Raw genomic sequence first — 27,414 nt, forward strand, 5'->3', positions numbered from 1 at the left:
TTCACTTTGTTCTTAATTTAATTATGCTTTACTTTGTTCTTATTTATTTTATTTCTCTTCTATTTATATTCATCTTTTACAGGTCCAGAATCCTTAGGAGCAGCCCAGCTGTGTACCACACAGATTAGGGAATATCACCCTCTGGCTGTCTAGGGAAGTCCTTATAGGATTGGGGCAATGGCACTAGTCCTGTAAGCACACTGCCTGGTGAGCCTCACTGAATTTGGGCTTTGATACATAGTTGAGGGAGTGGTGGAACAGGTAGTGGAATATACCTCTAGCCAATTCGGCATTCTTTTCAGTGAGTAGAAGACTAGCTGCTCCAGTTGGTGCTGACCAAAACCCCCACCTCATGGCCCTTCCCTCAACATCGAGGTCTTCCACTGCAACAACATTAGGCAATAGAAACATCTGAGGTCCTGTGGACCAAGGGTTTATTTTGGTATGGACACCTCTTCACCTGACTCCTTTCCTTATTCTCTCTCCTACATTCTCTTGCCCATTCCCCAGCCAAACTACCCTTATAGGTTCATAGGTTAGTACTAAGTTAACTACCCTTGTGGGCTATTTTAAGCCTAGCCAATTACCCCCTGTGAGAATCAAACCCTGCACCTTGTGTTTGTAAGGTAAACACCTTAACCATTATGCTAACCTCCCACCCACTATAAAAAATATGAAAAATAGGGGTGTTTTCCCCTGCCAGTAACATACTACACCTCCTCTACCACCTAATCCAACAAAACATTCTTGATGTTTTCCTTCTGTGCTCCCCTCCTTGTTATATCTTCCTATTTTCCATCTTTCCTGTCACCCCTTTCTAGTCTTTAAAAAAATCATCAGGGTATCCACATAAGGACACTCCTAAATAAAACATATTCAATCCTTTTATTTTTTTTAAATATTAATAATAAAAGCTGTGCTTATTGCTGCTTGCCTTCAGGCTTTCAGTTCTGACTGCAAATAGCTGCATTTGACTTCAGTATCTGAGCATCTGGGAAATCATATGAAGCTTAAGTTTTTCATATAGTCTTTTACACTTACTTAACTCATTCACTCCAACGGAGCTCAGGAAGTTTGCACTGTAACTTCCAATGGGTGGAGCCTAAGCCTTTTGATGAAATCAAAATTTTTCCTCACATTTCAAACAAATGTTCATATCTCTGCAACCATAGGGATTATGAAAGAAGTATAAATGGCAAACTCTTCAACAAAAACTATTTTTAGTGGTAGTATTTTTTAGGTTCTAAGTCTTAAATTGAATTTTATAAGTCGCAGTAAACACTGTAACTATTACATTTGTAATATTTTGTAAACAACTCACAATATCACAGCAACCACTCAAATTACACACATACTGCTAGCAGCATTTTATTCATCTAGCTGAGAGTTTTCCTGTGAGGCTAAGGAGTTCTGTCTGTGATGCTTGGTTGTTGAGATAGTTATAAAAAATGTGAAAATTATATGTATATAAATTAATATCATAAAAACCTTAATATCTCCAACTCCACACTTTGATGGTTTTCCAGCTACCTTTCCAATAGATTTAAATTCGTCAGATGGCTCTCTGCCACCTCCGCATTCCTCCCTGTTCAAACTGTGGTTCCTCAGGGTTCCATTCTTGGACCCTTGGTTTGTAACATTTTCACTAATAACCTCTACACATCCTGCCCTATCTCCTCTTTAATACAATATGCAGATGACTTTACAATTATATCCTGTTCTAACAATCTCCACCACCTCCTTACCCTTACCCAAGAATCACTTCTCTCAGTGGAACAATGGCTAACCAGTAATCAACTCCTACTCAACCCTCAGAAAACTAAACTTCTACTCTCCCTCCCAAAATCTTTACAACAGCACAAAAATACCTCCAATGTCTCTTCTCTAAATAACACAATTATCTCTGTTGAACCTCATACAAAACTGCTTGGAGTAACTATCGATGACCAACTAAAATTCGATATTCACATTCCACAGACTACTAAAAAGACCCACCAAAAAAGAAGATTTAGATACCAACCAAATAAACTTAGATACAAACCTTATCAATATAAAATAAAATTCCCAAAAACTTAAAACTAGACCTACAAAAATGTATATCCTACAAAGAAATTGTTGATAAGATAAAAGAAAGTAAATCTAACAAAGCTCCAGGGATAGATGGTATAATTACAGAAATTTACAAACTCTTCCCTTCAACGGTAATCTCCCTTTTTCATAAAACTTTGCTAGAAGTCCAGTGAGAAGCAAAAATATCACCCTCATGGAAATATTCTCTCATAACACCAATTCTAAAAGATAATAAACCATCAGACCTTTGGACCTCATACAGGCCTATATCATTACTGAATAATGATTACAAAATATTCATGTCAATCCTAGCTAACAGAATGAAAATCCCACTTTCAAAGACAATTAATAATGACCAAACTGGATTTTTATATAATAGGCACACACATGATAATATTAAAAGGATACTTACTCTTACAGATTATGTGAATAAAGAAGATAGAGAAACACTTTCAATCGGATTAGACATAGAAAAAGCCTTTGATTCCCTCAACTAGGAATATATATTTAAAACTTTAGTATTATTTGACTTTCCTCCTCCCTTCATCTTATTACTAAAAAACATATATATTAATAACTTAGCCTACATTTAGTTAGGTCCTTTCACCTCAGAATCTATCCATATAACAAAAGATACTAAACAAGGATACTTTGACTATAGAAATACTTGCAGAAATAATACACAATAATCCAAGAATAAAAGGAATAGAAGTCTATAACCAGTACATATCTAAAATAATGCTTTTTGCTGATGATCTTTTATTAACCCTATCAAACTCCAGAGAGTCATTAGGAGAGCTAGAAGAAGTAATGGAGACATTTTATAAGAGTTCAGGTCTAGACTTTAATAGATCAAAATCAATATTTCTATTTTTAAATAAGAAAAAATAATTACAAGTTACAGATAAAGCCATCATAGGAAAACAAAAACTTACACTAAATTATTTAGAAATAGTGTTATGCAAAAATATAAACGAAACAATATTAATAAATTATAAAAACATTATTGAAACAATAAAAATATATATAGAAAATTTGAACAAATTTATATTAACTTTTGAAGACAGATTGCAATTAATAAAAATGGTCTTATTGGCAAAAATACTATATGTGGCATTAGCAATGCAGTTAATTCCTGAAAGGTACATTCTTAAAGAAATAAACTCATGTTTAATAACATTTTTATGGTATCCCAAAAAGAATAGTGTAGCTCTAACTCATCACATTAGACCCTGGAAACAAGAAGGAGTGAACTTCCCAGGAAATAGAAACATATATAAAAGCATCTGTGCTTAAAACTACAATAGACTGGATAAACCCAAATTATTTTGCCAACTGGAAAGAATTAACAACAGCTATATTAACACATGAATTTAATCTGTTAAAAATGTTTAATAATTGACAAATCAAACAAACCCTGGTACATACTATGCATAAGTATACAATATAATATAACAAAACTTTCTAAAACAACACTGATTAATCATTACATCAATTCTTTTAAACTTATCAATGCAAACATAGATCTAAAACTTTGGTTTGACCTTTTAACCCCATTTACCATCACTAAGAACTTTCCTCACAAATATATAGGGAAACAATGACCTCCTGGGAACAAAATGGATTCTTATGCTGGTTTCAATGTGTAAATAAATTAAATGTTTTAGATATACATATGATAAAAACTTCTTGTAATATTCCAACACAGGACTGATTAACCTTACAAAGCATTCTGATGTACACTCAAGATTTATGCAGATTAATTAATAATTCCTCATTTAAAGATATTCCAAATCTAATACGTTTTCTGTATGAATTTTTATATAATAGTTGTGAAAGGAAAAATTCCATTTCAAATCTATATAAAGAGTTAATAACATATAAAACAATTCCCAAACCATCATACTGGCAGTTCTTAACAAAAGATCAGTCATTGCAGTTAACAGAAGAAATTAAAACTAACATTTTACTATCAATTAATTACACCTCTAACACACAGTACTGGAAAATATTTAACTGGAAATACTTACATAGTGCATTTTTAACACCAGATAGAATTAAAAGGATCAGTACTACTACAAATAGTCTTTGCTGGAGGTGTGAAAAATCAAATAAAGCAGACTGGATTCATATTTTTTATGAATGTAATAAAATTAAATCATATTGGAATGGAATCAATCATTTTTTACAAGCTTTATTTAATGAATCCTTTACCTTAACTAAAATTTTGATTTTACTAAATGTAAATGAAGGTCCCTACCTGAATAAGACAAACATGAATTTGTTATGGACAATACTTGCTATATCAAGGAAATGCATAACCAGAAGGTGGAATTGAAATACACCCCTGATCTTGGAAGAATTCTACACTTTACTGAAGACAACTGCATCGATGGAAATAAAAATCAAAGAACTATGAATCTATCCCAGACCATTGGTAAATAATCCTTGGAAGAAAGTTATATTTTTGTTGGACACTCTGCAATAATCAATATTGTATCTCTGATTACTGATCTGTTAATTCTATATTCAATAGCATACAGTGTATATAATTGAAAGTCAGGCTATTGTAAATATTGTATATAGCTGTTTAAAATGATATTTAAAAATATTATGTAAATGTTATTTTAATTGAAAATAAAAAAATATTTGAGGAAAAAAAAAAGACCCACCGAAAACTAGGAACGTTATATAAGTACAAAAATATCTCACTATTGAAGCTAAACCTCTAGCACAGGCTTTCCTACTGCCCACCCTATTGTACGCTGCACCTATACTTACTAACATACAAGGCAATCTGCTACTTAAACTTGAAATCACTTATAGTAAAATTGCTAGATTTTCTATCAATCTCCCCTACCACTCCCACAACTGCTTACCATTAAAAACCTGCAGTGGCTTGAACTCCAGCAACAACTCCTTCTTCCTCAACTGCATTTCACTCACTCTTTCCTAAACAAACTCTCCTTCTGTCCTGTTTTCTCATCCCTTATCTCTCCCTACTCTCCAAATCATAATCTCTGAATCTTTGATCTTCACCTCTTAGAAATTCACAAACCTAATAAAAAATAGGCAACTTCTCTACAATCACTCTGTCACTAAAGCATGGAATTTTCCCCCTCTGTGCTTAAGAACTGTCTCTAAATACTTATAGCTTCAAAAAATCTCTGAATGACTACCTGCTAAAATCCTGGTGTTGCCCTTGCTCAGCTCCAACTTAATCTACCTTCTCTGTTTGTCTACTTATTCTCATCTTGTACTCACCCATAGCTATGGGTTATTGCTACATACATACAGTTTTTTGTATATTTGTATCTGAAAACCTTGATTGTAATCTATGTTAATTTCTAGTATTCTATTTGATTGTAAAAAGTTGTTTTTCTTTTCATTTTATTATAGTAAAGTTTATTTGCTTTATATCTTATATTTTGTATATGTTTGGAGATTTTCTCTTCAGGCCTATGCTGAAAAAGGGCTTTGCCCAGTCGGACTAACCCAGTTAACAAATGTCAAATAAATAAAATAAATATATAAATAAATAATTAAACAACAGTTAATATCTATTTATCTGCACTAGACAGAGGTCAAATATTCATGCAGTTGAGTATGCCATTGTGTAAGCTTTAAGATGAAATTGTTTAAAACCTTGCACATAGTATGGTTTTGGAATTATTGATGCAAATATGAACAAGTAATATTTGATGCCTAGAGGTGTCAGTAGGAGTTAACTGCATATACACCTGGAGGTATAACTCGGATGTAATGAGCTAAGGATTAACTTCAGCTTTTGCAATAAGTGGGCATAATTTTTAAAATGCCTTGGCATTTACTTGTTTAACAACTTGCGCTTAGGGTATTTGCATATAAGCATAGAGGTGGTCTTCTGAGATAACTGCTATGCAAGTACAAAACTCAGGACTATAAATACCACCCTTAGGATGAACTGAATTCCTACATCTTTGCAGTGAGAAGAATGCTAGGATCTTGAAAGTATATATCTAAAAAGTGGTAGTATGAAAGTATGAAAGTTGATGGAAGGATTTAAGGAAGCCTGCGATAAGCTGATGATGGTGAGGATAGATAGATAGATAGATAGATAGATAGATAGATAGATAGATAGATAGATAGATAGATATTATGGTGTTATCTATGTTTCATTCACAGCAAATTGACTGTTGTTTAGTTTGTTTCACAATCCACATGAAATTAAGATTGCTGAGAAAAGAGCATGATCAGTGGAGACAGGCATTAAACAAATATTGTTGAAGGTGAAATAAAAAAGTGCTTTTGAAGATCCAAAAGTGGTGTTATACAGTAATACCTGAAGGAAAACCAAAGACACATTTTCTGTCACTATAGTTAATGCACTTATCATTAAATGTATCTTGTGGAATACTTGGGAAAGTAAGGCCCCAAATGAAATCAACCCAGAAGTAATAATTGACTGGAACAGAGCATTATCTGAATTGCAAACCACTGGCTGACAAACATCCTATTGCATAGACTGCCTCCTAAACACAGTACATTGAAAATGCTCTTGGTTGAACTCAGAATGTATCAAAACAATGGCAGGCTTGGTTTGCCCTGGAAGGCCTGTTGTTAGAGTACTAATATCCTTCAGATGGCACAAACACATTAACTCCTGGAGCACCAAAAAGTGAAATGCTAAGAAATGCAGTGTCATCTCCTTTAGAAAACAATGAATTTCTACCACACCCCACTCTCCAGTGAGTCTGTGATAAGGGACTTGGACACCAGGGTCAGTGTCTCTCTCTCTCTCTCTCTCTCTTCTGATCACCATTTAGCAACTGAACAATTATTCAAAAAGCGCATCTCATCTAAAATCAGGAAAGTTACTATTCCCCTGTAGTCTGCCCTGGTCAGCTCTGTTATAGAATATAATGGACAGTCTGGCTTACATCTCACTAGACATGTCAAAAAAACTAAAAAAAAACATAGAGATACCTAACAAAAATTATCTTGGGCCTAAAATGCCTTAGTAACCAGGAAAGACTGCAATATCTATCTGTAATCTGTGTCATATTAGCTGTTGGGAGGAGACTTGTGCTTTGTATTCTATGCCATCAGGGAACTTATTTTTCCAAGAACTCTTTATCTATATATCAAATAGCTAACAAGAGAACAAGATATCGTAGTTTACATCTGATAATAAAGAAAACTAAGCAGAGAGACAGATTCATTACCCAGTGCCTTCACTTACTCTGAACTAGATTCCCCTTGCAAATCAAGAAATGTGACTCTATGTAGACCTTCAAACATAGCTTAGACAAATGAATGCATGCTCTACAGGCCTTGCCCTCCTTGAAAAAGTTAATATAGCCTGAGGGTGGTTATTGGCAAGGCACACACAGCCTCTTGTCAAATAGCCTTTTTATTTCCTATGAAGCTCTTCCATTAACAATCAATGTGATGAAGCAATACAGTCCTTATATGGGGGGAGGATGAATGCAGTTATACATAGTAGACATATTACAAATTTTGGTGTTAAAAGTTTTTTTTGTGTGTTTTAGATAGGCTCACAGAATCCTAAATATTTATTATTAGAGGAGTCTTTGTAGTAATGGAAAAGCATCTTTTGACAGTTTTTGTTGGTGGTATGCATTGGGGAAAAGTGTCACCGGTAAGTGCCAAGTCAAAAAAATGTTTCAAAAACATGAACGCTTTTTAAGCAAACAGCAACTCAGAGACTCAGGCTAGCATAGATACTGAGCACTGCATGCCACCATCTTAACTGTACAGCTGACATTGGTCAGAAGGTGATGGAGCACCTCCTACTGATTTCACAGCACAGGAAATGCAGCCACTATCTTAAGGATGGCTAAATAGGCTGCTTTATGAATTTATGACCATGGTAGCACATCAGTGTACAGCTGAACTTATAAATGCTAAAATGAACAACAATTAAAACAAAGCACAATATGGTGAAAAGGTGCCTCGGAGGAAGAGCAGTTGGGTTGCAATGAAAAAAAAATGCACAAAGCATCCTCGGAATAAAAAGATGAAGAGCATATTATAAAGAAAGAAAAATAAATAAAACTATATTAAAAACAAAATAAATTTGAAGATCCATATAAATAAATGAATGCTTAGTTGGGGACCCAAAGCATATAAAATTCATGAACAGTAAGTGTATTAATTGGCTATTAAGGATGGCTTTGATGAGTCGTAGTTATGGAGTTTACCGGCAGGTAGGCAATCAGTAGATCCAAACCAGGAAAAATGACAAATAAAATGAAAGTGCTTATCCAACTCGTGTCGAGTTTCATTTGACTATTTTTTGGCACCAGTCATTTCAGTGGTAATGCAGAGTATTTTGGCTGAAGCCTCTGCAGACTGGTGTTTACTTCTTCTTCTTAGGCAGGCAGTAGAACCAGGGTCTCAAAGAAAAGTGGTTTGTTTGGAAGATGACATGGTCAAGGCTAAGGTGGTTGATTTCTGTAATAAGATTATTTTTTACTCTTCTCTCTCTCTATAGATATATATATATATATATATATATATATATATATATATATATATATATATATCTACACACACACACACACACACACACACACACACACACACACACACACACACACACACACACACACACACACACATCAAAGAGAAAAAGACTCAAGCAAAAATTATGGCAAATATTGAAAGAGTAAGATGTATAGTAAGCATAAAAGTACAATGGTTCAAAAGAAATTAATTATAATAAGGGACTGGCACCAAGTGTTCAGGAGTTCAGGGGTTTATGGTTCAGGCTGGGGTTGGGATGAAAAGTTCCAGTAATAAAATACAGGATAAAATACACAGAATAAAAGAATGAGTAGATAAGTAGTAGTAGTGTACATAAGCTGCTGCTTCTCTTTCTTTTAATAGGTGGAGGAGTCCCAGCTGAAAGGAGGTGGTATGTTGAGTGGGATTAGGTGAGGCAAGTAATGAGGTGGGTGGCTAACATCAAAGTTTTTATTCTCTGCTCAGGTTGTCCTTTTTGCAGGATGGCAAATGTGGACAGTTATGAAAGGAGACCATAGCACTGCAGGTGGTGGTGCTGTTTGAAGATATAGAGATGGATGCAATCACATCATTAGAAGGAGAAGAGAAGGAAAGAAGAAAACAAGTGAAAACAAGGGATAGACAGGCAGATAAAGGCAATGGGTCATGATAAGCAGAGAGAGGAGCAGCAGGAAGAAACAGTGGTCAAAATTAACATGACAGGCCAGAAGGGTGGCAGAGTTCCCCAGCTGCCACAAGCACAAGTAATAACCTTGGATGTAGGGTATATATTGCTTTTGTAGGATGACGCATACAGCCTAGGAGGGTATACTATATAGAGTCTAGATTTGTTTAGGTTCAGAAGGTTCAAAAGATTGCAGGAGCATGTGAGAGCATCACATGGCCATCAATGAATGAGATGACAACACATACTGCAGGGATTATGGCATATGAACTTGCCATAACCTTGGGGAAAGCTTTGGGGAGCCCTTACCCAAAATTTCTCCACTATGCCATTTTTAGGTTTGGGGACAAGTAGGAATCCAGTGGCAGATATAAGATCTGAGGTAGTACATGGGGAACTGCAAACTTTTTTGGACAGTTGATAATGACAATATATTGCAGCTCATATTCCACAGTGAGTGAGAGAAAAAAAATACATAGAGATTTTACAGCATATATTGTGAATTTCCATTGGTTAGATACTGATGGGTTGAAATGGATCTCCCAGGGATTAGGGACCTGACAGGAGCTCACATGGCTATAGACAAGCATAGATCAGCTTCTGGACAAGATCATGGGTCAGCTGGGGCTTAGGTTTTATTAATTAATTAATTTATTTATTTGACAACATCGGAGTTGAGAAAGATTCACAACAAACATTTCCAGTGTGGTTTTATTTCATTACTATTCAAGAAACCCAAAAGGTAAAGGGAGGCTTTGTTTTACTGTGTTATGACCAAAAATTCAGGAACTTTAAGGTAGTATGCAAATCCTTAAAGTAGAGGTCCAGTCAAGATAACACTAGGGTCATAATAAACAAGGGAAGACACATACAACAAAAATGAGGCAAAAGGAGGGTCTTGTTAGGACTACTTTGTTTTACCTGAAGTAACCCCTGCATTTACAAGGCCTTCAGCCTAGCTGCTAAAGGTGATTAACAAAGTCATTGTGTTATAATGAATAGTCAGGTCAGACAGGATTTGGAAGTCTGGGTTTATTTATTTATTCAATCTGATAACCAGAGTAGAGAACTGATCCAAATTAACCTATTTCAGTATCACCATGGATAAATATAAATAACAGTAGACAAGCAAGATAGCAAGAAGTATTATGAATATAAACAAAATGCTGTGTGAAGATAGCACTAAATCAATAAGAGTAATAATAATAAAATACACCACAGCATAAGCGACAATAGGAAAGGATGGTTAGAGTAAGGAGGGAAGAAGAAGAAAGTGAAGCAGTTCAGTTTACACAGCACTAAAATGACATTTTATTTTACAGGAAGATTGAATTAGCAGTGTGTGACTGTACATAGATGGATCTGGACTGGTAGGGATGGAGGCATACTTGATTGGACAGTCCCTCACCCATGTTCATGTGGCTTATGGTTAAGGTGCTCACCTTATAGACACAAGGTGCAGGGTTTGAATCTTGCTTGGGATAATTGGCTAGACTCAAAATGACCTACAAAGGCAGTTAGTCTAGTATGAACCTATAAGTCTTTTGGACCTTGAGCTGGGACAACACAGTTGGCAGAGACATTACTTTTTGGCTCTATTGCCAGGTATAGGGCGATCTTTATTTCTTGTAGGCTAGAGAGCTTGCTAAGAGAAAGATCATTTATTCTGACAATGAAACACTTATTTATCCTTTAAACAAGAAACCATCAAATCTAGAGCATTCCATGTCTTCTTGAGGTGCTTACTACTACAGAGCTTGAAGATGAGCATGTGCTTTTCAGCATACTTTTACCCAGGGCAGATTAATGAGGTAATCAATAGCCTTTCCTGCTTTCAGTTGCACAGGTTTTGGTCATTGACTAGGATCAAGTCTGAATCCACTAGCAATAACAGCAGGTCTGGGAGAAGGGAAGAGCTATTCAGGTTGATTGATGACAGAGCCAATGTATTTCAGCATCAGGAAAGCTTACAGTGGAGCTTTTTCATAGGTTCATAGGTGTGTACTAGGCTAATGACCACAAGTGCCTTTTTAAGCCTAGTTATGCATCCCAAATCTCTGGCAGGTTCTGGTACCCTTGATAAGTGTAAACAGGGGCTAGGGAGATAGGGTTTTTGAGCCATTCCTTGAGTTACTAACAGCATAGGATAGGTATCCATCTGTGTACTTAGTTTTGAAGCATCAATAGATGCTTGGAAAAGTGCTGATAGCATCAGACTACACAAACTAATACTGAGTTTTCCATTTCAGGCTGAAGGAGTGTTTTACTTTCCCAAGCACTGGGAGGTCAGCAGGCTACTAAAGAAGTGAGGGGAGGCTCCAGGTATGCAGAGCAGATCAGAGGTTGCCACTGGGTAAGGATTTGCTGCCATTTGTCATAAAAGTCTTGCACAAGAACGGCCTGAACAACTGTTGTACCAAAGCTACTTCCTAGGTATACAAAACAAACATTCCAAAAAACCCCAAAAGTTCTGGCAAGCTATCAATTCCCTTCTGAAACCTGGCAAAACTACCACCCCAGCTCCCAACACCAACACTAATAATGACAGCATAGCTTTTCAATTTAACCATCACTTCACATAATCTATTCTGTCATTATCTACCCAGCTATCTAGCAATAACTCTATATCCACCCCCACTATAGATCACAATAATATACCTTCCTTTACACTCTCCCCTGTACCAATCTCCACAGTTAAAAAACTACTCTCAAAACTAAAGCCTACCACTCTCACAGCAGATGGTTTACCCACTAATTTCCTAAAATTAGCTGCAGAGTCCCTAGTCTACCCTGTCTCAATTCTTATAAATCACTCCATACAAGAAGCTTACATCCCCCAACTATGGAAAGTGTCATATATTATTCCCTACACAAAGGCAGCAACTCCTATGAGCTATCAAACTACCGCCCCATTGCTATCCTATCCCCCTTTCCAAGCTCCTTGAGAAATGTATTCACACCTAAGTGATGCACTTCTTAACCTCACATAATCTCCTCTCCTTCACACAGCATGGCTTCTGCCAAAACAATAGTACAACTACTGCTCTCTCTCTTTTACTAACCAGGTTAACCAACTTAGAAACAACAACAACTTCGTATCAGCCATACTCTTAAATCTCTCTAAGGCATTTGACATGGTCTCACATAACCTACTTTTAGGCACTCTATCCTCCATGTCCTTTGCCACCTCCACTACTGCCTGGTTCAAAAACTCTCTCTCTGATAGGAAACAATCAGTCAAATGGCAAGGTGTACTATCACCTCTACTATCAACTACCATAGGTGTTCCACAAGGCTTAATACTGGGGCCTCTACTATTCACCAGTTTTGCCAACAAACTACATACCTCCACCCTGCATGCATCACTTATACTGTATGCAGATGACTCCACCCTAATCTGCTCAGCCCCGGCCCTAACCACTCTTCAAAAACTTACCCAAGAATCCTTTAGCTCCATTGAAAAATGGATTAATGATATTCAACTGATTCTAAACCCCAACAAGACCAAATTGCTTATATTCACCCCCAACAAATCCAGAACCACACCTCCTTCCTTCACTATCACCTCCAAAAATGGCACCACAATCTCTCCCTTCCCCCATACTAAGCTCCTTGGTGTTGAAATAGATAAAGATCTTCACTTTAATGTCCATATCTCTCAAACCATTAAAAAGGTACATAAAAATTAGGAACTTTATACAAACACAAAAAATTCCTATCAGACCAAGCACGAGTCACCCTAGCCAAAACCCACCCTTTGTCTACCCTAATGTATGCATTGCCAATCCTAACCCCCATCAGGAAAACAGACTAGACAAACTAGAATCATGTTACAATAAGATTGCAAAATTCGCCAATAACTCTACATTTAGAAGCCATCTTCACCTTGCTTTAAAGGAGCTACAGTGGTTAGAACTCCCTCAATTAATTAATTACCACCAACTAGTCCTCACCTTCAACATCCTAAAGAACCCCCACAAGACTCCAGCCCTAAATCAACTACTAAACCAATATTCAGCAAATCGTCTTCTATGCTCATCCAACAAAACCCTTCCCTGTGTATCCAAAGTCAACAATACTGCAGGGAAAGCTCTTTTCTCTCATACCATAGCTAGAAAGTGGAATAACCTCCCCCAGAATACCTCTTCAGCACCATCTATCCTACTGTTAAAAAGTTACTAAAGGCACACCTGGCTCTGTCCTTGCATCACATAAATGTTTTCCTGCTCTTCTCCATTTCTTCCTACCTTCCTCTCTTCTCTGCCTACTGTTTCGATAATACAGTACTAAAAACTCAAATACTGCCATATAGGGCCTACTATGTGTAAATTAAGCTTGCTTGGAACAAACCATCATAAATTTATTATGTCTTGTGTGATGTCTCTTTTGATTGCATCATTTAATGTGGAGTTTTTTCTCCCAAATACTGCCATCCAGGGCCTACTACGTGTAAATTAAGCTTGCTTGGAACAAGCCATTGTAAATTTATTACTGCTTGTATGACATATCTTGATTGTATAATTACCACTGCACATAATGTTGGATGTTATATCCAGGGCCTACTATGTGTAAATTAAGCTTGCTTGGAACAAGCCATTGTAAATTTATTACTGCTTGTATGACATATCTTGATTGTATAATTACCACTGCACATAATGTTGGATGTTACATCCAGGGCCTACTATGTGTAAATTAAGCTTGCTTGGAACAAGCCATTGTAAATTTATTACTGCTTGTATGACATATCTTGATTGTATAATTACCACTGCACATAATGTTTGATATGGAGCTTTTCTCCCCGGGCCTCTGCTGTAAATGGACCTTGTTCCAGTCGGACTTTCCCGGTAAACAAATTTAAAATAAAAAATAAATAAATAAAATAAATGTAGGCAGTGTTGGTGCCCTGTTCATACTAATGTGCTTTTATGATTTGTGAGTTATTAGCATAGGAGGCACAATACTGGGGCACGCTGGGGCACTTGATCCAACTGTAAAGTACTGTGAGTGAGTCCCAAGTAACAAATATAAAATTACCATAGTAATAGAAAATGAGCAGCCAACACATACCCTAGAACTAGGTCATTTAAGCACTTGCAAACCATTGCCAACGTTTTCTGAGTAAGTAGCCACTTCATGAGTAGAGACTGCTGAGAAAATAAAATGTCCTGTCTATGTGCCCACAACCTTGCAATCGGTTATCATTTGCAAATGATAACAGGGCCTTCTCATCAATTTCTACTCAAGTAGTCATATGACTAGAGATTGCTGGCACATGTTTTACTTTATGGCACATATTTCCTTTTTGTGTTTTTTTTTTTTGTTTTTTTTTTAATTAGCCGGTGAAGGCAGATAAAACTGGCCAGTGGTATCAGTAGACATTGCTCACAAAAGAATATTCTTTTTTTTTATTTAAATGTACTTTTGCTGCAATCAAAATTGTGTGTGTGTGGGGGGGGGCTGGAGCTAGCATAACTTAACTTCTTTGGTTGAGAATTATGAACATAGATTAAAATAATGAAAGGTCAGAACCAGGGGCAACTTTAAATAATATTCTAATTAACTTAAAAAGTAAATGGAGCAAGAGGTTTTGAATCAATAGGCATATTCTGAATAGTGAGTACAAATGTTTGGCATTACTTAAGTATCTTTAATCCTCGGTGACATAGCAGAAAATCAGGTTTAGGGCAAAAATTATGAAAAAAAAATCAGAGCTGTGTAAAATCAGGAAGAGCTGAGAGGTATGGATCCTTGCATACTTCTCAACTTCTTTCCTCACTGATTCCAGACATAGCAACAAACAATAGTGGGCAGATACCTCAAATCAGAGATTCTTTTTAAAACTATTACTCTATTCCACTTAAAAAGTTAAGAGAACAACAAATTTTGCATCTACTTGCATTTTCTGAATAATACGTTTGAAAAAATAATGTCTGGCATTGACTTATCTGCAATTCTCAGTGAGTTATTAGAAAACTAGGAAAAGTGCAAAAAAAAAAAAAAAAAAAAGGGAGAGAGAGAGAGAAAATCAGGTTCATTCATTCAGCAAATAAATGAGATTTGAGTGATGTAATTCACTGTAGTAGCACCTCCAGCCCTTTGCAGCAGCATATATTTCTCTGGATATTTGTAGCATTTTTGGTGACAAGAGCTTATCACCAGAAGTAGCAGGCTGTCTGAGAAAGACAGGAAGCATAGCATTCAACTGTACCTTATCATGATGAACATTCCTCATTTTGAATATTTAAAACTCAGCATTCCACAATGTTCCATTCAAGAGGGCTGTCACACTTCCACTGTTGTGACTTTTTAACAAGTAGACATGGTAAGTAATACTGAGTTATATTACCTTACCAAAACAACTTTTTTAATAAGTATGAAGAAACTATAACCATGCTGTGAACTTGCTATCTGAAATTGTTCATAAGCGTTCATGTGTTCCACTTTTTGTCCATTTGTTCCATGCTGTATGGCAGGTAGTGTTTCACATCCTGGAGATAGATGGTCAAGAGTTATGAGAGGCCATCAGTGTAAGAAAGCAAACAGAAGCCTGAGGTGATCCCATTAAAGTGATTGTTGCTGTGGGTTGGTGGGAGGTGGGGACAGACACTGAGCATAGAAGCTCCAATTTGGAGTGAAGTACTATGATTTGATGTTCTTTCATTTTTTTTTCTGGGAAAAAAAAAAAAAACAGATATGTCTGTGGGCAGTTATAACAATATCTACTGCCAACAGCGCAATACACTTATATTTATTTATTTATTTCATTTTTATGGCTGATGTGTTCAAGATGGGGTGCCCTGCAGAAGCAAATGGAAACACGTTATTGTGGGTGTTTTTTGCTTTCACCTCAAGAAGACATCAGGATTATAGATAACGTGTATCATTTGTTTGGTAGCAGGTGATGTATGACGGCAAATGGTAGTTGATGACTTGGGAGGGAACAATATCTGTCAAAGAGCATGGTCTTGATATTTATGTGATTCCTTCACAGGCAAACATAGCATATGATCAGAGAAGGAGTAAATTCTACTGGTTCACTATGTATGTGTTTTGTATACAACTTTCTTATTAGAAGTCCATGTTTTTTTTTATTATGAACTGTCATCAGGAAACCAACATAACTTGCTATTTTATATAAAGCTAGTGAATCCAGCTTTTCACAGGGTGTTTGTTGATACAGACTGGAATTATGCTGGGTTACTGCCTGTGGGCTATTTGACCTCTCCACAAATGTTCAGTAAATGCAGTCTCAGAATATATGTGAATTAAGTCCTCATTATGTCAGAAGTACAAATCCAATGTACTTTAAAAGAAAAAATATTTTCTAGCAGTAACAGTGACATGCTTTCATGCAGTTAATGCCGTGAGTAAAATTCATAGGTGTGCAGTGCTGGAAAGTGTTATGCTAAAATTTTGGCCTCAGGTGTATTTTGTAGTGGAATACTCTGTTGTTATTAGCTGAAAGTTTTGTAATGATTGTTCAAAGTGTGACAAAGACACTGCCTTGCAAAGACAGGACCCTGTGGTTTAGCTTATATACCTTTTTCTGTCAGTCTGGCATTTTGAATCATATTCTTTTTGTACTGTGGGTTCCAACACTAATTTCTGCTCAGTATGCTGAGTACAACAATGACCTATAGTACTTCATTACTGACTTGTTATAATATCCCAAGTAATAATCTTATTTGTTTCTGCCGAATACAGAAGTTTTTTGTCACTGGACTTATGATTCATAAAAAAAATCATCCCTAGCATGGTTCCACAGTTAAGCATTAAACAGGCAACAAGTCACCAAATGGAAGGAGGATCTCTGTTCTTTTGTACCAGTCACAATTAAGATCTCACTAGGTTCAATACTAGCTCCACTCCTTCTTAACATATTTATGAAAAAACTCCCTTTCTCCTCTAAACAAGCAACCTTAATTCAATATGCAGACGATGCAACAATCAGCTGCTCTGCACAATCAATACTTTCCCCTCCAAGACATCATTCAACATGCTTTCCTATCCACTTAATATTGGCTAAGCAATTCAAATTTACTCCTCAACCCCAAAAAACAGAATTAATGCTCTTTACCCCAACAGTCTCACAGAAAACAAGCTCAGATTTCATACCTCATCAACCAATAACACTAAAATTGAATGCATATCTCAAATAAAGCTTTTTAGAATCTTAACTAATGATAAACTAAAGTACGACCAATATCTGTCCTAAGCAATCAAAAAAAAGAAAAAAGAAAACACTGGAAACTGGAATCCCTCGACATGGCAAGACATTTCCAACAAACTCCATGAGAAAATCCATGACTACCACCTTCCTGCTTCCATCACTTCTGTAAGCATACCTCATCTTTGGATACCTCCGTGCTACTCTGACAGCAAAACTTTACCCATGCTACAATAAAATAGCAAAATCTTCAGCAAACACCTCTCTAAAAAGTCTCCACTGTGAAGCCCTTATACACCTCCACTGGTTAGAACTTCCTCATTACCTTATCTACTTTCGACTTAAAATAGTCCATGCCTTAATTGACTTTCCTGATAAGTGTCTTTCAATGAATGATATGTTCTAGCCATAATCTAAACCTAGTCACTTCGTCTACTAAGATCACATGACAAAGCTCTTCTCACCACATCCAAAACAAATAGCTCAGCAGGAATCTCCTTATTCTCCAACCAAGTTTTAAGAACTTGGAACACTATCCGTTTCCATTTAAAACAAACAAACAATAGAAACACTTTTCAGTTGCTTCTAAAGCAACAGCTAAATAACAAACTGGCTTTGCTCTTGCACCACACCCAGATAAACACTATTCTGGTACTTTCTGCTATTTATTTCTCCTATTTTTTTCACTCTCAATCTCATAAGAAAAGGTTATTCTTAATGTGCCTTGCTATTAACTAATCAACTATAAATTATCGCCTTCCTTTTCCCATAATTCTTACACTATCTTTCTTCTCTTATCTACAACCACTGCATCTTTCACACTGTTATTGCTAACACTCTTCCTGTGTTACCTTTGTAATAGTTTCCTTTCTCATAAGCATGCACAATGAAATCTAATATTGTTTAACTGTTGTTGTTACCTGTAATTTTTGTATTTCTGTGCCTTTGCATTTACTGTATTATTGCTTTATTGTTATAACACATATCCTCACTACTAATGTTTAGAAACATTAGTTAAAGATCATCTGATACAAATTCCCAACGTTACAAAGCTTAACAATGTTTGGGTGGTTATGGAGACCTTTTATTATGGTTTTAGCTCCCAATTTTAAGTCTGCTAATGTGATTTTGGAAGGTGCCAAAACCTGTAGCCTTCTATGAAACCATTAATTCCTGTATGGATGAGAATCATTCATTCTTAATACAGGTGGCCATGAAAGCTAGAAAAGTCACTGTTTAGTATATATAAGGTTTGCCATAATGTGGACATCACCAAGTCAAATCCTTCAAAATGTTCCAGTGTATGTGCAATAGACTGCACTGTTAGTGCAGTCTATCTTCCAAAAGGACACATATCTGCCTATACAGTCCTATGATCCCTGCAAGGAAATTCACATGTTGTTGTTTCCTCAGCCTCTCTTGGGATCCTAAAAATAGACAGATGTTGTGCAATCAAACCTATTTCCCCAACCCCCCCTGAAGACAATGGAATGAGCTATATCTCCATCCTAAAGACAATGGAATGAGCTATATCTCCATCCTAAAGATAATGGAATGAGCTACTTTGCTATTCTCCTCTCGTCTGAATGACTCAGAGATGAAAGCCTCCCACACTACTGACCTCCAGCTATTTACATAGCAAAGGGAAACTTCTTCCATGCCATGAACCCTCCCCCAATCATTAGGAAGATTTTTTGAAGTAAAATGGAAATCCAGCCAACACATTGAGATGACATAAAAGGTAACTGGAATGCCCAGCCTCAGAAGATGCCAAAAGTACATTGGCATACTTTTCACTGAGAAGTTCAGCTGCAGAATCAAAGTAAGGGGAGGGGTACAAAAATGCAAAAATCATCCTCATTTTGCTGATCTTTTTAGGTGGCTAATTTTACACTTATGTGAGATAAGATTGCATGGCCTTATTTGATAACATCCAACATAATGAGTTTTATGCTTATGGATTTCATTCTTGCTTGGATTTGTGCTTTAAAAAATCTACATCTTGAAATGTCAAAATGGATGATTTTAGCTATTTTATGACATATGAGGGGAGGATTCTCTGATGGTCTCTACTCTCTAGGATTTAATGATCCATTTGGGAAGATCTCTATAGCATTGCTTACTGGAATTTTAGCCTAATTAACTTAATCTTACATACTGAACAACAGGGAAAGGTTAAATTTACACTTTCTAATTAATCACTGGCACAGCTGCTAAAAGTATTTGAAAGATGCAATAACTAGGAGTAACCATGATTATTTCACCCTCAACAAAATGTTTATTATATGGCCTTGTTTTCCAACAAGGTCTTCTAACACATAAGCCAAATAAATTTTCTGTTTTCTCACTACTTGTATTTGTGAAACCAAATAATTATAATAAAAATTAATCAGCTGTGCTACTCCATAAAGACATAACAATGTTACTGCATATTTTTTAATACATTATATTTATTTCATGGTGCAGCTGAGTTGTTTTATTATTATTAAATTTTCTCAGACTGTTTTATAATTAGTGAGCCAAGAAGAAGATAAATACGTTATGAATGAGGCAGGATGGGTAATATCAGCATGAGATGAATAAAAGCATGTCATTCAGCAACATGTTTAATGCAAAGTAATATTTGGCACACTTACAAGTAAGAGGAAGTTGTTTTTGGGCCATCATCAACAACTTCTACATTAGAATGTCTGGCACAGGAATGCACATAGTGGAAACAAACATGCTGGTGGAATTTTCAATAAAGATACCCACTACCTTCTGCACTGGATGCACTCACCTAAACATAACCTAGAATTGACTAGGATTTCCCAAAGACAAAAAAACTTCACACCTTCATTAAGTCATCATGAGGCCCATCCCTTTTTACACAACAGACAGTATGATTTCAAACATCTGTCCAACAAGACCATAATATTTTTGGCTATCAAAACATGACCCATATTCCAGCACTTGCATTATGTAAATTGTGTTTCTAATACTTTGACATGTAAAGTGCAGGCCATCAGATTAGCTCAGTGAGCAGGACTTAGAGTGAAATAGCTTCTGACCTTATCCATGTATCTCTCCTAAGTCACGTCCACAGTAATGCCTACACTGACTACTATCCAGCTTGTGCCTACATTCTCTACTTCAGATTTTTAAGTCATCTTTGACACATATAAGTTTGTCATCTCCTCTAAAGGATGCCTTGGTTATTCCAGTCCTCAGAAAACAAATGCTTCTTGACTTCAGTAGCCTTGATCATTTTTGTCCCATCACTAACTCATCTTTGTTGGGCAAAGTTATAGATGCTGTGGCATTTGCACAGCTAGATTATCATATAATATAGTGTGTGTTCATGGACCTTTTCTAGTACATTTTCTACACTCAAAGTACTCTGACTGCCATCATTAGAGTAGCTAATAATTTACTCCTTATGACTACAGATACTTGCACTATATGCAAGCCACATTTGATCTCTCAGCTGCATTTGACAAAGTGGATAACTGGATCTTCACTAAGTGCTTAAATTTGTGCTGTTGTCTCTCATGTACTGTTCTTGGCTGCTTTGCATTTGCAATTTGGAAATACACAGGGCTTATCTACATGCAACAGAAGCTAGGTTTTTCAACTCACAGATTACTGAAAACAAAAGACCAAAAAGTGAGCTTGAAAAACTAAAAAATCTAAATGAGATGTAGCATAATATCAAGGAACTGATTTAGGTGTATCAAGGTTGATGCCTTTGATATCCCCTAATGTGTCCGCCATAGGGCATTGGAAAGTCCCTGTAGATAAGATGGTTAAAGCCATACACATCTTTATTTTTATGGGAATGGCTACACCATACAATTACCTCAATTTCATTTGTGAGAGACACAGTTTGACAATGTCCCTTACACTCACGGTCTCCATATGGAAATGGTCCACAGTTTGTTGGTCTGACAGCTAGTGGTATGCCAGCTGCTGTCTGCACCCACAACACTGATGCAGATGACATGTAACAGTGTGAGTGTGAGCTCTGATGGCAGTCATAAACACATGCTTCTGTACTAATGCTGCTGCTACTCCTGGCATCACTGCCATTGTGTGCCCCATGATCACAATGTTCAAAATAGGAATGTGCTAACTGCAGCATGGTCATTTTATACATTTTTGAACTGATCCACCACATTTCTGTCATCAGTCACATACCCCATGTGGTTTGTTTGCATGGGATTACACATTTATATTTCATTAAGTAGAAATTAGCAGGCATTACATCCATGGTATTTTGTCCCTTGCATGATCACTGCACCTGCACCTTATAATTGTCCACACCCTGCACGTGGCTGATTTTCTCTGCACAAGTATATAAACTCCTCACTATGCTATGTGAATTTCTTTACCCAAAGTGCTTTAAATTACTGATATTATTTTTAGGGAAATATGTTTCTATAGGAGAGTTATTATTAAAGTATTTGAGTGTCTAATATTTATTTGCATTAAATTCATCCACAATCTCTAATTTTCATCTCTGCATAAATGTTCATTTTTAAATAGCATTCTGTCATATGTAAAACATTGCACTTTTCTTGAGCTTCACTTCTTCCTGTGAAAATGACACTTGTTTAACTACTAGCAATTGAGTATATAAAAAAAATATATATCTATATATCTATACACACACACACACACACACACACACACACACACACACACACACACACACATATATATATATATATATATATATATATATATATACACATACTTGGCATAAAATGTCCTGAAGAGGTTCCTCACTGGCTGCTGTTGTGAGTTATTCCTTGCCTTTTCTTATATACTTCATGGCCAACAATGAGATAGCTATGCATTTTGTATGCCTTTTTGGCATTCTGGACCACTTCCTGTGATGCATACCTATCCTCAATAAATAATTATTCACATTTTTATGATTTTGTTTAGTTACAGAGTGTAATCAAACTAATGTGGCACAGCTGTCCTCAGATCTTCTCTTTGTTTCAAACTACTGCCCTACGAGTATATAAATATTATACTACAAGCCCCCATTAATATTTCAAAATGTACATGCTGATTCGCCAGCGTGCCTGTTGTAAATTCCACAATATACCAACAGAAAAAGTCCAGTTGCCCGGACTTTATTCCATTGGTATAAACTGCTATAAACATTTTTTTTAACAAATAAAAAAGGAAAAAAAAAAACGCAGACTTTTTCTCCAATGCTTCTGTTTCAAAGCATTGATGTACTGCTTATGCATGGGATACAAGTCCCATACGCATGCTCAGTACATCAAAACAGGGAAGCAGTATACCACAACCAACAGTAATGCGCCATTATACAAAGACATTATTTAAGAAAAGTAAATATTTTTTTTTTAAATAATGTCATTGTATAATAGCAATAACCAACTCTGTGGTTGTGATATATTGAAATTTACCCACAGTTGGCTTTATTTAATCACTCGGGCTTCGCCCTCGTGAAACCATGGTAAATCTTCAACATACCACACCACATCATCGGTTATTGCTTAAAAAGACTTATTGAAGATTTAAAATTGTTCATACTGGACTTCAGTGTATGTAGGCAGTAGGCATTACATATGTGTTTCAGCATTTCAAAAAACTAAATTCCTAAACTTTTATTTAGTCAATTATTTGTTAACTGGGGAATGCATTAGCAGGCATTTTTCAGTCATAATAAACTGAGTCTGCAGTTCTGTTAATGAAACCAACTGAAATGTCATTCTGTAAATTTTAAACACACTTGTCAAACGTTTTATGTTGGGGACACATTCATACAGGTGAAGAACCCCCTTCCCCTCAATTAATTATAAACACCACTGAGGTTGCCACTTCTTATGATAAGTGCAATTCCTGACATGTGATTACTTTGCCAGATGCTGGTGTGCTGATATGCTCTGATGAAACTACATTCACTGACTGAGTTGTCAAAATTTAGTCCAGCTTTATCATACATTAATAATATCATAATATTAATATCAGTGCAAACAACAAGTGCTTTGAAGTTAGGTCCTTGCATACAGGTTTGTACATCTGTGCAGTAAAGTCCATTTTTAACTGTAGCAGGTATTGTTGCTTTTCGAACCTCAGGATCTAGAACCACTGATCCTCTGAGGCTGTAGTTTAGTGAGACATTTCAGGTGTTTTACAGGTGCTACAGTGGGCCATTCATCATCTGTTTAAATGTTTGATATGAAGATTATAATTGTGCACAGATAAAAAATTGTAATGATGGGTAGATACATTTCTTACTAGTATATAGCTGAAAACAGAAGGTCATGACTCATAAGTGATGCTGTAAAACATTAGTTTATAGAATGATAAACTAGGTCCCACATGTAACTTGCATCTTCAAATAACAGAATGCTATGCAGCTAGCCATGTTCATTTATTTATTAGAAATAGTGCACTCAGTCCTTAATAGACAGACTACAAGAAAATTAATGTGAACACTGTTTAACTGCCTCAACACTAAAGTAATTGCTGACACACAAATTTATTCTCATTTTACAGTTAGATTTCCACTGGCAACGTTATTTGCCCTTTCCTAAGATAAATATTTAAATGCATGTTTACTAGGATAGCTACGCATATCTTCTGTCAACAGCGTTATATAAACACAGATCTGAGATTTTCTGGGTTCAAACATGATAACTAAGCATTGTAGTAGTAGTCTTACTTAAGACATTGATGGTAGATTCTGATGTGATCTGGGCATTCATTGGCATGACATATTCTATAGTAAAGCAACGCCCATGTTCCTCACCTACAAGGGAAAATATTTAAAAATGTCACTTTTGCACATAAGAGGTTCAACAGATGAAACAGTATACTATAATTTTAAACACTTGATTCGAAGGAAAGATCTTGGAAAAACTGCAAAAGCTATAATTTTCTAGGTTAAAACACAATATACATATTTGCTTTTTTCTTCGTTGGGAATTGTGTTCATCACTTTATGTGTCACTAGAATTAAACTGCTAAGAAATAATGTAAACTCTGTGAAACTCATTGTTTCAAGCTGTCATTCACAAAGGAATACATGTCAGCACCAATACCACAGCATTCATTAATTTGATCTTTCAAGTGGGAATGCTGCACAACAACCATTTAAGTGTCAAGATTTAAATGGCACTGTATAAAGGAAATGAGGAAAGGCTTTCTAACTAGCCATGGCATTTCTTTTGAACACTGAACACAAGCAAGCAGTTTATAAGAGCAGTGTGTGGCTTTTTCACTACCCTCCACAAAAAGTGCAGTGTAGACTGAAAAGTAAAGGTAATATTGACCAAGGTAGTGTGTCCAGGAACTCATTTTCTGAATATCTGTTTAGAATAAGCCAAATGTTTGCAACTAATGATTGAAGATGAACTGCAACAAACTTACTTTCTGAAAACACATGCTTCAATGCAATGTACTTCCTTCGTTTTGTATTATTTCAGTTTCATAGATCAGGTAACACTTACCACGATGCACACTATCCGTGCTTTTCTCACTGGTGTCCCTTTCTTCTCTTTTCAGACCTACAACATTTGAATGATATCATTTTAAGCAGCAGTTTTAGTTTACTTTATGCAATACTATCAAAAATGCAAAATCACTTAATAAACGTACAGTGACCACTATTTTTTCTGCAAACAATTAGACAAGCTATGCCTCTGTGCTGCAGGAAGAAAATATTGCTGCATGGCTAAAATGACAACCAGCTGCTTTCCAAACAACAGAGCAACTGCAGAAATGTCAGAAAGTTTCCACAAAACCACATTAAAGATGGTGCATCTGTTAATCATGTCATCATTTGAAATTACTATTAGTTTTAAAGATGCCTTCCTTCCCTGGTGGGTCAAATTAAATGCAATATCAAACAGACAACTTCTAATACATACGCACCTGGAGAGAAAGCAAAAGAAATGCCCATAAATTACCAATAATTTATTTATTATTTATTTATTTCCAGTTTGATTACTGGGGAAGTCCACTGGGTCAGAGTGACTAATTTTCAGTGGAGGCCCAGGGAGAAAAGCTCCAAGATACATAATACAGATTAGGTACAAAAATACAAGGATGTCAGTCTTACATAATATGGAAACAGTTACAAGTAAGTACCTTGAAAATATGCATAATAAGCAGAAAAGCACTGAGGGTGGACTTATTGTTTATACATTTTCTTTAGTGTGCACACTCAGATATTAGGTGAGAAGATGTTTTATATACATACTTTTAAGTAAAATGAGGATACACTATACATGCACAATATCAGAAAAGAAATTAGTAATGGAAAGCTATATACAATACTTACAATGTTGAACCATAAGAAATAAGCAGCTAATAGAGAAAGGAGAGCAAAGAAAATGCTTGTGGGAGCATAGCTGAAGGAGAGTTACTGAGGTTATCGATAGCTATTGTTATTGTATTGATAGTTATTGATAGCTAATGGAGAAGGGAGAGCTTAGAAAATGCTCGTGGGAGCATAGCTGAAGGAGAGTTACTGGGGTTATCAATAGCTATTGTTATTGTAGTGTTAGTTATTGATAGCTAATGGAGAAGGGAGAGCTTAGAAAATGCTCGTGGGAGCATAGCAGAAGGAGAGTTATTGAGGTTATCGATAGCTATTGTTATTGTATTGATAGTTATTCATAGCTAATGGAGAAGGGAGAGCTTAGAAAATGCTCATGGGAGCACAGCAGAAGGAGAGTTATTGAGGATATCGATAGCTGTTGTTATTGTATTGATAGTTATTGATAGCTAATGGAGAAGGGAGAGCTTAGAAAATGCTTGTGGGAGTATAGCAGAAGGAGAGTTATTGAGGTCTTAGGAACCTGAGAGGTAAAACCCCCAGGAGCATAGCTGAAGGAGAGTTGTTGAGGGCTTAGGAACCAGAGTGGGAAAAAAAACCCAGGGGAATGGACTAAGGAAGATTAGGTTGGATGGTGGCAAATGCATTTCCATTTTGTGGCTAGGTGTTTGGTAAGCTGAGTTTTGAGGTTTTCTAAGTTTGGGATGGTTCTTAGAGAGGGAGGAAGGGAATTCCATTTTTTGCCTAGAGAGACAGCGAGGAGAAGTTGGCCTGCTGTACTTTTGGGTTTGGGGATAGCAATTAGGTTTTGATGTTCGGATCTGAGAGTTCTATTGGGGGTGTAACAGGGGAGGATATTAGTTAGTGCTGGACATTTAGTTGGGTGATATACAAGTCTGTGTGCAGTGGTGAGTTGGAGGAAGTCTAAGTAGTTTGGGAGTTCAAGCCGCTTTAGGGACCTTAGGGTAAGGCAGTGATGGGTACAAGGTTTAGATTTGGTAGCAAATTTTAAGATTTTATTATAGCAGTTTTCTAGTTTGGAGGAAATAGAGGAGGATAGGTTAGTTAGCAAGGGGGCTCCATATACTAAGGAAGGCAGTAATTAAGTGGTGGCTAGAGTATTCCTAGTAGTATAGGAGAGAAAGTGATTGTTCCTATACAGCATACCTAGCTTTTGGTGGGTTTTCTTAATATTTTGTTGAATATGGATATCGAACTTGAGATGTTCGTTAGTCGTAATACCAAGTAGTTTAGCGAAAGGAACCACTTCTATAGGTGAATTAGTTTGACTTAGCACTTTGAAGGCATTTTTGTTGTAGGAGAATGTCTTTGTGGGAGGGAAAAGTAGAATTTTTGATTTGTTTGCATTGAGAGAGAGGTGGTTTTGGCGCATCCAATTTTCGGTGGTTGAGAAGGCAGTTTGGGTTTTAGACAGCAATTCTGAGAGGTTAGAGGCAGAGCAGACTAAGGTTCATAGGTTAGGGTCATAGGTTTGGCTTTCACCACCCATTTTAAATTAATTTTGCTATGCCCTTTTTCGAGGTTAGTATACTGTGCCTCTGTCTAACAGTGACACAGAAGTGATACCCGGGGTAAACCTACGATCTCCCATCCACTCATCAAGATTCCTCTTGAAGAGAGTCAGTGAGGGACTCTGCCTAACCTGGAGTGGGATTTTATTCC

General features: G+C 36.2%; 1 protein-coding gene across 4 annotated transcripts in view; it reads right to left on the minus strand.

The window, feature by feature from the left end:
- Positions 1 to 27,414, minus strand: part of CACNG5 (calcium voltage-gated channel auxiliary subunit gamma 5) — a 576,119-nt gene that overhangs the window by 167,481 nt on the left and 381,224 nt on the right. For all 4 annotated transcript variants that reach the window (XM_044085101.1, XM_044085098.1, XM_044085099.1 and 1 more), the window contains exons 3-4: positions 24,902 to 24,958; positions 24,115 to 24,201 (exon numbers count right to left, since the gene is read on the minus strand). In XM_044085101.1, the coding sequence (XP_043941036.1) occupies positions 24,115 to 24,201; positions 24,902 to 24,958 (144 nt within the window). The remainder of the gene's footprint in view (positions 1 to 24,114; positions 24,202 to 24,901; positions 24,959 to 27,414) is intronic.

This window comes from Protopterus annectens, chromosome 10.part0 (genome assembly GCF_019279795.1).
Source record: "Protopterus annectens isolate FY-2018-M chromosome 10.part0, PAN1.0, whole genome shotgun sequence".
NCBI lineage: Eukaryota > Metazoa > Chordata > Ceratodontiformes > Protopteridae > Protopterus > Protopterus annectens.